The 12359-nt window shown below is 63.5% G+C and overlaps 2 protein-coding genes across 3 annotated transcripts; one reads left to right on the forward strand and one right to left on the reverse strand.

Moving 5' to 3' along the window:
• Positions 1–4: 4 nt before the first annotated feature.
• IDH3G (isocitrate dehydrogenase (NAD(+)) 3 non-catalytic subunit gamma) lies at positions 5–8255 on the reverse strand. Its single transcript, XM_084258451.1, has 13 exons — positions 8132–8255; positions 4559–4597; positions 4237–4248; positions 3889–3986; positions 3484–3596; positions 2304–2364; positions 2069–2201; positions 1793–1926; positions 1398–1500; positions 1170–1316; positions 538–632; positions 401–461; positions 5–203 (listed from the first exon to the last, which is right to left on the reverse strand). The coding sequence occupies exons 1-13, from the start codon at positions 8210–8212 to the stop codon at positions 102–104; spliced, it is 1179 nt and encodes a 392-aa protein (XP_084114577.1). The 5' UTR covers positions 8213–8255; the 3' UTR covers positions 5–101.
• A 276-nt stretch (positions 8256–8531) lies between these two features.
• SSR4 (signal sequence receptor subunit 4) lies at positions 8532–12065 on the forward strand (the record flags this gene model as incomplete). 2 transcript variants are annotated; one of them, XM_084258536.1, is made up of 6 exons in its annotated part: positions 8532–8630; positions 10312–10430; positions 11188–11262; positions 11446–11535; positions 11738–11803; positions 11940–12065. In XM_084258536.1, 6 exons carry the CDS (start codon positions 8564–8566, stop codon positions 12042–12044), a joined length of 522 nt encoding a protein of 173 aa, XP_084114662.1. In that variant the 3' UTR covers positions 12045–12065. The 2 variants fall into 2 exon arrangements, with proteins under 2 accessions (XP_084114662.1, XP_084114663.1); XM_084258537.1 differs by having other exon boundaries at positions 8564–8630; positions 10315–10430.
• Positions 12066–12359: the final 294 nt, after the last annotated feature.

The raw sequence follows: 12359 nt of genomic DNA on the forward strand, positions 1-12359 counted from the left end.
CGGCGCAGGTGGAAGAAGTGGCTTTATTCCGGGCCCACCACCGAGCCAGCAGGGTGCAGGGCGGGAGGGGCTACAGGACACGCCGGGAGCCCGGGGCCGGCCTAGGCCCCCACAGCCCGGCCGCTGATGACGCGGATGTGGCGGATGATGTCCTGGATGGCCCCTGAGGTCGTGCCCTGGCCGCCAATGTCCGGGGTGTGCATCTGCGAGACAGGCAGCGTAGGCACCCTTGGGGCCCCGACACCCACCCCTCCCTACAGGCAGTTAGTGGCACTGGCGAAGGCCTGGAAGGCTGACACGCCCCAGAAGCCCTCCCCTGGAGGCAGCAGTGCACGCCAGATGGGGGTCCCACCAACCCGGCCCAGGCGGGACAGAGGGCGCAGCAGGGGAGGGGGCTCACGTTTTCGTTGTCCATGGACGCCAGGACGGCCTTGCGGATGGAGGTGGCGTAGGAGTGGAGCCTAAAGGGGGGAGTGGTCTTCAGCCCCGGGCTGTGGCTGGTGGGGGCCGTGGGCTGGGGCGCGGGGACCTGCTTACTTGAGGTGGTCTAGCATCATGCAGCTGGCCAGCAGCGTGGCCGTGGGGTTGGCGATGTTCTTATTGGCGATGCTCTTGCCCGTGTTCCTGGTGGCCTGGGAGGGCGACAGGGAGGGGCGCGGCGTGTGAGCGCGGAGAGCCCACGCCGCCTGTTAGGGAAGGGGGGGTTCTGCTCCAAGGCAGAAGGGATGGCTGCACAACGTGGAGGTGCACTTAGCACCCCCGAGAGCTTCATGCTCAGATGGCTTCATTCTGTTGTGAGTTTTACCTTTTCAATAAAAGCCCTAAAAACATCACCCCACGGAGGGGTCGGCCACACAGGGCCACGCCACAGAGAAACATGGGTCAGCTGCGCCGCACGGCTCCTTGAGGGCAGGGCGTCGAAAGCCAGGACAAAAGGCACATTCTGCGTGACCCCACCCGAGTGGAATGTCGGGAAGAGACAAAGCCAGGGACAGAAGGAGCCGAGCGGGCCCGGGGAGGGCCCAAGCGCAGGGTCTCGGAGGCGCTGGGGCGATGACACATTCTGGGACTCGGTGGTGCCAGCGGTCACCTGACCACGCGTTCTGAAAGCACCGGCCGCCACTTCCGGGGGGCGGGGGGGGGGGGGCGCGCCCCGTGCAGCACCTCACCGTCTCAAACACGGCGTACACGTGGCCGTAGTTGGCGCCGGCCACGAGGCCAGGGCCCCCGACCAGCCCCGCGCAGACGTTGTTGACGATGTTGCCGTAGAGGTTGGGCATCACCATGACGTCAAATTGCTGGGGCCGCGACACCAGCTGCGGGACGGGAGGGCAGACACGGAGCTTAGAGGCCGACAGCCAGGGTAGCCCGGGCAGCCCGAGCGGGCAGCGCCCTACCTGCATGGTGGTGTTGTCCACGATCATGTTCTCGAAGGTGATCTGGGGGTAGCGGGCTGCCACCTCCTTGCAGCACTGCAGGAAAAGCCCGTCGCCCAGTTTCCTGGAGGACACAAGGGGCACCTGCTTGTGGACTGCGGTGCTCGGCGTGAGGGCAGGGAATGCAGACGGCGACAGAAGGCTGGGTTCTAACCTCTAACCAGTCCCCATCTGCCAAACCGGCCTAATCCGGTTCCACCTCCCCTAAGAGCAGACTGTGAAGAGGCTCCAGCCAGGCATCGGGCGCAGGCACACCCTGGGCGAGGCCCCACGCTGGGTGGCTGCACTCCTGGGCCCAGGTCAACTCTGCTGCTTTGGGGCTGCTTGCAGAGTGAGGGGTGCAGGGCGGGGCATACATGATGTTGGCCTTGTGCACAGCAGTCACTTTCTTGCGCCCGGTCTCCTGGGCCAGCTTGAAGGCGTACTCGGCAATGCGCAGGGACTTGGCCTTGGTGATGATCTTCAGGCTCTCCACCACTCCCGCCACACTCTGAGAAGGGCACGGGAGAGAAGAGACCTGCACCCTGTCCGAGTCCACGCTCGAGCAGAAGCCTCATGCTGAGGCACCCCTTTCTTCGACACTGACCCCAGGGGGCACCCCCTACCCGCCAGGGCAGGATGGCCGCCCACACCTCGTGCTCCAGGCTGCTGTACTCGCCCTCCGTGTTCTCCCGGACAATGAGGATGTCAATGTCCCTGTGGCGGGTCACCACTCCCGGCAGGCTCTTACAGTGAATGACGTTGGCATAGAGGTCCAGGCTGGTGCTGGGGCAGAGAGGCAGTGGGCCGGTGTCACGACTCTGCCGGCACACCCGCCCACCCCACCCCACCCCTGCCAAGCCCTCACCCCGTGCACTAGGCTCTCACCGAAGAATATTGTTCCGGGACTTGTGGGACGGTGGCAGGTTGTGGTTTGTTTCGATGTTGCCTACAGGCCAGAAACAAGACAAGATGGAGAGGGCCCCCAGGCTCACCTGTGCCACCCTATTTCCCTCCCTCACCCAGGGCATGCACACCGAAGGCACTCCCGGCAGCAGTGAAACTTCACAAGCCACTAGAGCGGACTTGTCACGTGAGCCCTGCAAGGGCGGGGCCTGGGGGCACGTCTGCAACGCTGGTGGCACCACGGAGCACAAGCACCGGGCCCAGAGCAGGAGCTCACAACCTACCAAGGGAATGCGGGAACGCATAGGGTGGGCAGCTGGCCAGGAGGACCTGCCACCCAGGAGGCAGGAACGGCGCGGGCGGCCGGCTAGGACGCAACCATTCCTGCTTACTGGCAGGCTGGCTGGCCAGGCTGGTGCCAGCAAGGCGACCTTGACCAGGGTTATTGCTGGGCCCCACATCAAGGTGCCACAAGAACCCCAGTTCAGTTCAAGCTGGAGGGGGCTGTCTGGAAAGATGGCAGCTTGGCTTGGTGGGACCCAGAGCACACAGTCAGGGCAGCGGAGGGCCAGCATGGCTGGGAGAAGGCGGTGGAAGGGTGCCACATGGATCCGCGTCACCACTCCCTGAATGCCTTCACCCAGACCTTGACTACCCTGTGATTGGCACGCCAGCCCCAGGGCTGGGGGCGCTACCCAGCTCATGTTCATGCATGTGCTCCTCTCAGAGTAGGTGACAGGCCGAAGCTTGCAAAATAAGTGATGGTTGAGACACTTGAAGGAGCTGGAGCAGACCCAGGCACACTCGGGAGGGGCCAGAATCTGGAACAGCCACAGCTGTGCCAACTGGAGCCCAGGCAGCAGGCTGCGGGGAGCACCGCATCTCTGACATCTCGTCAGGAAGGAAGATGCCGAGTGTCAGAGGCGACCCCAGCAGACAGGGCTGCCTTCCTCGGGAGGATGAGGGAGAAGAGGCAGGAGAGAGCCCGTCCCTCACAGTCAGCCTCCGTCGCCGAGTGGCGAGCCCAGGCGGACACCGAGGTGTGTCAGCCACGCTCCAGGCACAAAGAGCCTCCCAAGCCAGAGAAGCCCTGAACTCGTAGCCGTGGGGCCCAGGGACAAGGCCCAGCTTGAAGGAGAAAGGAACCGGGCCCGGTGCTCACCCTTCAGGGCCACACGGTTCCTGCGGATGGCCATGATGGCGTTGCGGATGTCCTCTTCGTCGGCGCTGGAGCTCACGTGTACCTCTTCAAAGTCCACGGGCACACACGCATGCCTGTGGCGAAGCAGAGTCAGGGCAGCCAGCCCAGGTCTAGCCGCACCTCCTCCAGGAAGCCTGCCTGGACCACTGGGGACAAAGGCCTCTCCCCTGCTGTTGCCCACCCTGACCTGAGGTGGAGACGGGGCCCACCCACACCAGCTGATGGGCACAAACTCGAGCTCCACCACACACTGTTGGCAAGACTGGCGCCACCGTCCCCACGCGCCGGCCGCCCCGGGGGTATGCAGGCACCAGACAAAAAGCTCCCCGGGTGCTCAGCGAAAACCCCAGCCTGCGGGCTCCATACCTGAACACAGACTTCACATGCAGCATGAGCTCCGGGCCGATGCCGTCCCCGGGGATCATGGTCACCGTGTGCCGTCCGCCATACTTAGCCGAGGGCGGCTGGAAGGGGGAGGACGGAGGCGGCCTCAGCGCCCTTCATCCCCCCCGCAGCGACCGGGCGCGCTGGCCAGTCTCAGGTTGCCAGTTCAGGGCGCCTTGCGCCCGCCCCTGCCCTGCCCCCCCCCCCCCCGGGCTGGGCTCCTTGGCCAGGAGAAGAGCTGCGGGAGCAGCCCCCACCCCGCCTGGACTTGGGGCACTACCAAGCAGCTAAGAGCCCCAACCCAAACAGGCAGAGAAGAAGAATACTCACAATTGTCTGTTGCTAGAGAGAGGACAGGAAGGAAGAAGACACGGTCAGCCAAGGTGGAGGAACAGGCTATGCCCGCCGCCTAGCACAGCGCAGGTAGGGAGGGCGACCTCTGCAGCCCGCATGTCAGAGGGAAGGCACAGAGGGCCAGGGAGCAAAGAGGCACACGCGCGAGCACATGCAGATACATGTGAGTCTGCCGTCGCTGACTCACGTGCGCTGCATGCGCACAGACATGCATGCCTCTGCATGCGACCACAGGCGCGGACACACATGCACGGACAGAGATACGCATGTGCACGCACACACCCGGGCAGGTACTTACTGAGAAGCTCCTCCGGGGGGGCTCATGGGCACCTCGAACCTGGCAGAGAGGACCGAAAGCCTGTGGTTGTCGTCTAGCCCAGAAAGAGGCCGCCCCCACTGTGCCGTGACAGGTCTCTACGTCATCCCACTCACCCCTGACCGTGTGCGCAGATGACAGCGCCGAGTGTACCCCAACAGTCCCGGAGCACCACTTCCCCAGGAGCAGCCAGCGCAGCACCACATCGCCACCCCGGGCCTCCTCTGGCTCGGTGCCAGGTATTACCAAGGACGTGGCCTCCCCACCTCTTGTCACGTCTGACTCTCGTGGTCAGGCCCTTGGGAAGCTAGAAGAGCCGGCACACGGGCCGCGGAACGACAGGAGCGCGGTGACAAGCCACAAGCCCGCGACAATGCTCATTTAACCTTTCCCTTGAGGTCGCCCTCATGACAAAAGCAGCATGCGGTCACTAGAAAACTCCAGGACAGGGAGAGCAGAGAGCGCACCAGCTCCCATCTGCTGGAACCCTGCCCTGCGGGCACGGAAAAGCACTGAGCCCACTCGCGCGGGTGGCGGGGCGGCCATTGCCAGCACCGACTCCGCACGTGGCTTTCGTAAAGGACCACAGAGCTGCTCCGAGGCCTATGTGCAAGACGAACATCCCCAGCCCCTACTCGGAAGTAGCTGTGTTTGGCCACGTCGGTGCCATGACTGAAAGTTTCAGAGCAAAAGTCACCTGAGCCAAATGGGACAGGTGCGGAGAAGTGACCCATCTGGAGCCCCCACATTGCCCTGGAGGGAGGCCAGGGTCATCCCATAGCAGAAGGGCAGGCTGCAGGCCCGCGATCCTCCCTACTGCACCCCTGGGGAACACACCCAGCGTCCCTCCCTCCAGGCAGCAGAGGCAGAGCCAAAGTCCTCCCTGTCACTCGCCTACTGGGGCAGCAGCAGAACGCTCCAGCCGACGGCAGACTCACTGTGGCCATTTTCCAGAGTCGTGCCTTCCTGCTGGAAGTCCAGAAAGCTCAGACAGAGGCCGCCTGCTGCCGTCTGCCTCTCTCTGGCCCGGAGTCCCAAGGTGCCCATTTGCAGGCACTCTGGAAGCACTGGTGTACCACTCACTAGCCCAAGTCAGGGCGCAGGAGGGGGACTACCAGGATGGGCGGTGGGGGGGGCGGGTATAGCTGCTGAGATGTGCCAGAAGCAAGCAAAAGGCAGGACCTTTCTGCCTACTTTCTGATACTTGCTTTTCTGCTGTCCAACCTGGAGGCGCTCCAGAGTACAATGCCCTTCCTCTGGGTCCTTCCCTGCAGAGGCCACTGAGGTGTTGGTCCCCACCCCCAGGGGCCTACCTAAACCCCCAACCTCGGTCTCCCTAGTTTGTCATTGCCTTGCTCCCTCCCCAACCGAGACCTTGAGGCTATGGCTATCCAATCCCCTACTGTCACTCCAAGATGCACCAAAATGCCTGGCCCAGAACGGGGACACAAAGAACACTTGCTGGACGAACGAGCACGAGATGCAGGAGGAAAGGGCGGTGGGCTTGGGGCCAGGGAGACCTTACTCCAAATCTACAGCCACGACTCCGGGTGGCTAACGGCTCCACCTTGCTGTGCTTCCTGTCCTCACCCTAAATCCACGGAACGGACACACCCACTTTGTTAACTGCTGGAAGGACTGAGCAAGAGGTGTGCAAGCTCTTCAGTCCCTAGCAGTGCAAGTGGACTCTGACAAGCACAGTCACCCTTCATCCCACAAGCCCCTTAGGCCAGCGTTCATGCTGCTGCGCAACGGGAGATGTGGGGTGACCCCTGTAGCTCCCAGGAGTGACCCCTCCTGGACCTCAGCCCTCTTAAGTACACTGGTCTGGGTCTAGTCCTGCATTTGTGCAAACCCATCACCTGACCGCCAGTGCTAAATCTCTCCGCCACTTGGTCCTTGGGCTGGATGTACTGTTGGCCTCTGGCTGAAGATCCAAAAAGCTCTCAGGATAGAGAATGTCCCTGACCTTGTTCTGGGGAGACTCCTTCAGAGACCATTACTAAGGCTCCGCCTCACACCCTGACTTCCCTGCTGCCCTGAGGCCACTGAGGTATTGGTTCCCACCAGACAAAGGAGACGCATGAGGTGGGATGGGATAAGCACAACCTGCTGCTTGCTCACTGGTCCAGCTGGAGGGTGCCTGTTCAGCCCTCGTCCTCTTATAGTGCCATACACGCACCCACCAGCCACACCTTACTGGGGCTTCTGTCTTCAACTCGTTTCTGTTGATTCACGTGCCAGCGGTAGCTGCACATTTTCCCACCAGGTCCCAACCCCAATTACTGGGACCGAAGGCAGTGGGGGGGGCTCGTCTCAAAGTTCCCATATCCAGAACAATAGGGCTCAGGGCAAGGCTAAGCCTGAGTCCCAACCATTCACCACCCTGCACTCCTGTCCCAACATGGACACAAGCACACACAGGGGAGGACGGGCTGACAAATGTCTCCAGAAAGAGGCTGCGGGAGCCTTAGAGGCCAGAGCCATCAAGGCGTCTGGAAAAGCTCTTGCCAGCAAGGTGGGAGAAACAACATTTCAGAGAGAATTTCCTACAGCACAAGCAGTTCCAGGACAGCACTCCCCAGGGTTCAGCAGGGCGGGACATGGCAGGGGATGTACCCACAAAGAGTCTCGGCAAAGTCACTGAGTTCTGGAAGGTCAATGCTGACTGGATCCCTTGAGAACATGGAGGCCTCGCGCGGCTCCGGGCAGAGGGGAAACTGTAGCCCACAGAGAGAAGATGTCGGATCTTAGGCCACCAGGGTGGGGCAGTGGGGGAGCCAGGCCTAGCGATCATCTCTTATGCCCCAGGCCAGGTTGGCTTGACCATGCTCACTCGTTAAGCCGGCAGGTGCTTGGTGAGCCCTCTTCCTCTGGTAGCGCCACAGAAAACGAGGCGCCCGGGACGGCACATGCACCCACCAGCCACATCTTGAACGGCTTCCGACCCACCCTACTCATCATAGTCAAAATTACCCTCAACTTAAGTGTGTAGAGAGAGGAATCGGACCAGAAAAACCAAGACCCTAGACTGAGAACTGGAAACAGAGGCCCGGCAACCCCCCCCGCCCCCCCACCCCCCCACCGCCCCACCGGCCTCCGAAGCGCTGGGGCCCTCCAGTTCCAGGCGCCGCGGGGGGAGGCATCTGCGGCTGTCGGAATGTCGGGGGCTACCGGCGGAGGCTACCTCCACCGAGACAGGTGGCAACGCGGAGCACCAGAGGAAAACCCCAGGAGAAAGGGCGGAGGGGCCCGAGCAGGGCGGGCGGCGACCCACAAGGACGCTAGGGAGGGGACGCTCGGCCCGCCGCGGCCTCCCCGTCCGAGCGGACGGTGCTCCCACACCCCAACAGCGGACCCGGCCGAGCCCCACCAGGGCCGACTCTGCGCGATCCTTTCACTGACAACCGAGGCGGCCAATGAGCCCCGGCGCGCGGGCCTCTCCCCGCCCCTGGCCGGCCCGCAGCCAATCGGACTCCAGGATGCTCGGGAGCGCCAGCCCGGCCCGAGGTGCAAGGATCTCCAGCAGGCCTGCGGCTGTCTCCCCCGTCTCACCTCCCAAGGACGGCAGAGCAGGGCCGGCCTGAGCGCGGTCTTCGCAGCACCGGCAGCGGCCGTCGCCACCTTCAGCGCCATGACGGACAGTGAGAGCCGCCGTCCGCCCCGACACGCAGACGCCGCTCTCGCGAGAGCTCGGCGGGACGCGAAGTCCCAGGCAGACGCGGGGCCGGCCCTGCGCACGCGCGCGGCTGCGCCTGTTTCCCCGCCTCCTTCCGGCGCCGGGAGCGCCGCCGCCGCCATCTTGGGGGCCGGCCGCTGGGCCCCTGGAGCGGGGAGGGGACACGTCAGTGCCGCCCGCGACGTCACAGGCGCGCCCGGCCCTCCGGCGCCCGATTGGCTGCCGCGGCGGCCTACGCGTCCCGCTTCCTCGTCTGCCCCTCGTGTTTAGGGGCGCTCCCTCTCTTTTCCCTCGGCGGACGAGCGGCGATGGCGGCCCTGGCATCTCTCGGCGCCCTGGCGCTCCTCTTGCTGTCCGGCCTCTCCTGCTGCTCAGGTAGCGGCCTGACAGGAGCTCGTTTCCGGCGAGCCCTTCTCCCACGGCAGGCTGTGCGTGGGGGGAGGAGGGGTGCGGCGAAGCGGGGGTCTGGGCCTTCTTCCCAGGGGCACCCCACGCGCCTCCTACACACGTTTACCCAGCGGCTGAGAGACACCGCCCGACCCCCACCCCTCACCTCCGCCGCCGCCTGCTCCTGCGGAGGGAGAGTCCCAGCGCCTCCCCGGTCGCCCAGCCCCCAGCTCCGGCGGGGACGGTGACAGGCACGCCCCTGCTCCCGATGCCGGCGCCACCGCCCCTGCAGGACCGGACCGGAGCAAAGCTCTGCACCGGAGGGCCGCGCGGCGAGGGCCGCGCTGGTGGGGAGGAGCCCCGTGAGCGGTGCTGGGGGCCAGGGCGCCGCAGGAAGGGAGAGCCGAGTGATGACGGGGAGGACGGGCCGGCAGAGGGGCCCGGAGACCGGGCGAGGTAGCCAGGTGCTGAGGAGGAGGTCGAAGTGAACGGGGCCGTGAGTGCCGGGCCGGGCTCTTAACTTTTCCCCTCGTGGGTTCTTAAAGGCCTCTGGCGAGCTGAGCCAGGATCACATGGGTTGACGTTCTTGAGAGTCTCTCCTCCTGGCGGTAGGGCTGCGCCTAGACTGGACTCCCAAAGTGTGCTCAGGAGGAGGCTGTGGCAGGAGCTAGCTCTGGCCTGGGGACTTGGCCCTGCCCGGCGCCTCAGGCAGCTTTACTTTGGCGGCCCTTTCCGACAGCGCTCTGCCAGGAGCCTTTCACCAACCCAACTGGTCGCCTGCCGCTGCCACCCCTCAGCGGTTCCCCACACTTGTCCCCACTGATGTCCAAAAAGAACAAACTCGGCTGTAAAACTCTCCAGTGGCTGCAGGAGAAAGGCCAACCTTAGCAGGCATTGAAGAATCTGCGAGACGTGGCCCCCGACGGCCAGCCCCTGCCCTTGTTCCCGGGCATCTGCTGTGCAGACCCAAAGCCACCTCCACCCAGTTCGGCCTAAGGCCCAGCTCTTCCGGACATCGCCCGGAAAGCAGTTGGCAGAGAAGGCTCCCACTGCCAGCACTCGTGGGGCGCCCTTCTGTAGCCTCTGGCAGTGGGGAGATGGCTAAAGCAACAGCTTCCTTTCTCAAGGTAGCCCTGTTTAAGGGGCTCCAGAACCTCTGCCATCTGCTTCCCTTGGGAAGCACAGGGGCCAGCCAGGGCCTTCTGTCCGCTGTGGCAGGGCGGGAAGTCGCTCCACAGGGAAGCCTGTGAGTTGTCCTTGCAGCACTATGTCTGGTGTGTAGCATGTGCCTTCAGTAAACCGTCCGCGGACCTTTGGCTTCTGGGGTGCTGCAGGACAGGCTGCAGCCCCCAGCCATTGGGTGGCCTCCCTGCCTGTAGGTACAGACCCCAAGTTGTACAGTGAAGCCATCCAGCTTCCCTCCCCCGACACTTGTCTTCTACCCTTGTCTTGAGCCCTTGCTCCCCAGCCGCCCTTCACGGTCTTTTCACCTCTGTCCTGCCCCTCTGACTGACTTCCATCTCTTCCCCCATGCCCACCTGGCAGGGTCCGTAGGGCCCCGTGTCCTGCTCACCAGGTTTGGCAGGTAGGGCTGGGGTCAGGGCCTCCCTCCTGCCGCCCAGCCCATCCCAAGCAGCCTTGCCCAGGAATCTCTGCCTCCTCCCCACAGCAGAGGCCTGCCTGGAACCCCAGATCACCCCTTCCTACTACACCACCGCTGACGCCGTCATCTCCACGGAGACTGTCTTCATTGTGGAGATCTCCCTGACGTGCAAGAACAGGGTTCAGGTGAGGCAGTGGGGGTTCAGCCAGGAGGGTGCCGGGCCAAGAGGGGCAGTAGACCTGGGAGCTCAGGCGTCACCTCCTTGCTGGCAGTTGCCGGGTCGGAACCGGGGACCTGTGTGGACAGCGAGAGCAAGGGTTCCGTTCGCAGGTGGCGGAGGCCCAGCCCCAGCAAGACCAGGCTAGCGGGTGTCTGAGGACACTCCTCGTCTCCACGGCCAGCTTTGCCTCCATGTGGCAGCAGAGGCAGACACCTTGCTGATCCCCAAATGAGGGTGCGCGGGAAGTGAGAAACAGCCAGGCTCCCGCACCCCTATTCTGGTTGCTCTCTGCCAAGGTGTGTGTCTGCACAGGCATTTGACAGTGTCAGCACTGAGCAGCCCTGGTCTCTGCCCCTAACTTTTACTTGTACCTCAAAGGCCCAGAGAAGAAAATTGGTCTTTTAGGAGTACAGTAGTCCTTGGCTGGCTTTTGGGTGCCCCCTGGTCCCTATACCCCCTTCCCAGCCTTAGAAGTAACAATACTTGGGTCATCTGCCCCTGTTCAACCAACAGGTTGGCTGTGGGTTGGGGGGGCCAGGCCCTGGGGGTTGCGTGACCACCCCCCTAGGGGAGACAGACAGTGCGGTGGGTGTGGGCTCCCCAGCTCAGTGCCAGCTTATCGGGTCTGGCCCCCTCCCCGTACGCAGATCCTGGGCAGGCCAGCAGGGTATCTGCCACTGGCCTAAGAGGCAAGATGATTCTCCCTTTGTTTCACCACCTAGAACATGGCTCTTTATGCTGACGTCAGTGGAAAGCAATTCCCTGTCACACGGGGCCAGGATGTGGGGCGTTATCAGGTAAGTGCTGCCTCTTTTCCTTGTTTGGGGTAGGCCATCCCTCCTAGGTGTGATTGGAAGCCCTGTCCCCGTGGAGCAGAGTCAAGGTTCTTTTTGACCCAGGCAGCTGGTAGTGGTGCCATGTCAGTGCTAGTGGGGCACCCGGAAGTGTCCAGGCACCCATCCTGCAAACACCCTCCCCAGGTGTCTTGGAGCCTGGACCATAAGAACGCGCACGCGGGCACCTATGAGGTCAGGTTCTTCGATGAGGAGTCCTACAGCCTGCTGAGGAAGGTGAGTCTCATCTGGGCCCCGCCCAGCCCTGGTCATCTCTACCCAGGGCCTCCCTGGGCTCGGCCACTTTGCTGCTGCCGCGGAGCAGGCCATGCCAGCCTGTCTCACATCTCCGTGTTTCTTTGCTTGCTTCTCCCCCATAACTTGGACCTGGCCCCCTCCCCTCATCAGGGACCCACTGACCCCAGCACCTCCCTTGCAGGCTCAGAGGAATAACGAGGATATCTCCATCATCCCACCCCTGTTCACAGTCAGCGTGGACCATCGGGTGAGTGGGCTGCAGAGGCTGGTCCAACTCGGACAGCGGGATAGACCGCAAGCTTGGCCCTTGGGGTGGGGTCGGGGCTGGCTGGCTGGCTCACTCGCCACCCTTTCCCTGATCTGATTTTGGTCTCTTCTTGCAGGGCACTTGGAATGGGCCCTGGGTCTCCACCGAGGTGCTGGCCGCAGCCATCGGCCTAGTAATCTACTACCTGGCGTTCAGTGCCAAGAGCCACATCCAGGCCTGAGGGCAGCACCCCCGACCTTGCTTCTTTCAATAAACAGTTACTGGCTCTCATGAGCACGTTCTGGACACGGCTTGCTGGCCTGACTGTGCCTGCCACGCCCGGGCCCCAACTGTGCCTTCTACTTCCTTCGTCCTCCTGGGTGGCACGGGCAGCGGCGGTTGGGCTGACTCCAGGCCAGTGCTTGCCTCCTTCCTCCCCCACCCCAAACTGGAGTATGTTCTTCTCCACAGCACTTTCTCCCAGGCCCGCACTACCCACCTGTCTCCTGTTTGTTGGCACAGCTTGGGCAGGGCATGGAGTCACCCCTCCCCTAAA

The sequence above is a fragment of the Talpa europaea genome (assembly GCF_964194135.1).
Source record: "Talpa europaea genome assembly, chromosome: X".
NCBI classification, from domain to species: Eukaryota; Metazoa; Chordata; class Mammalia; order Eulipotyphla; family Talpidae; genus Talpa; species Talpa europaea.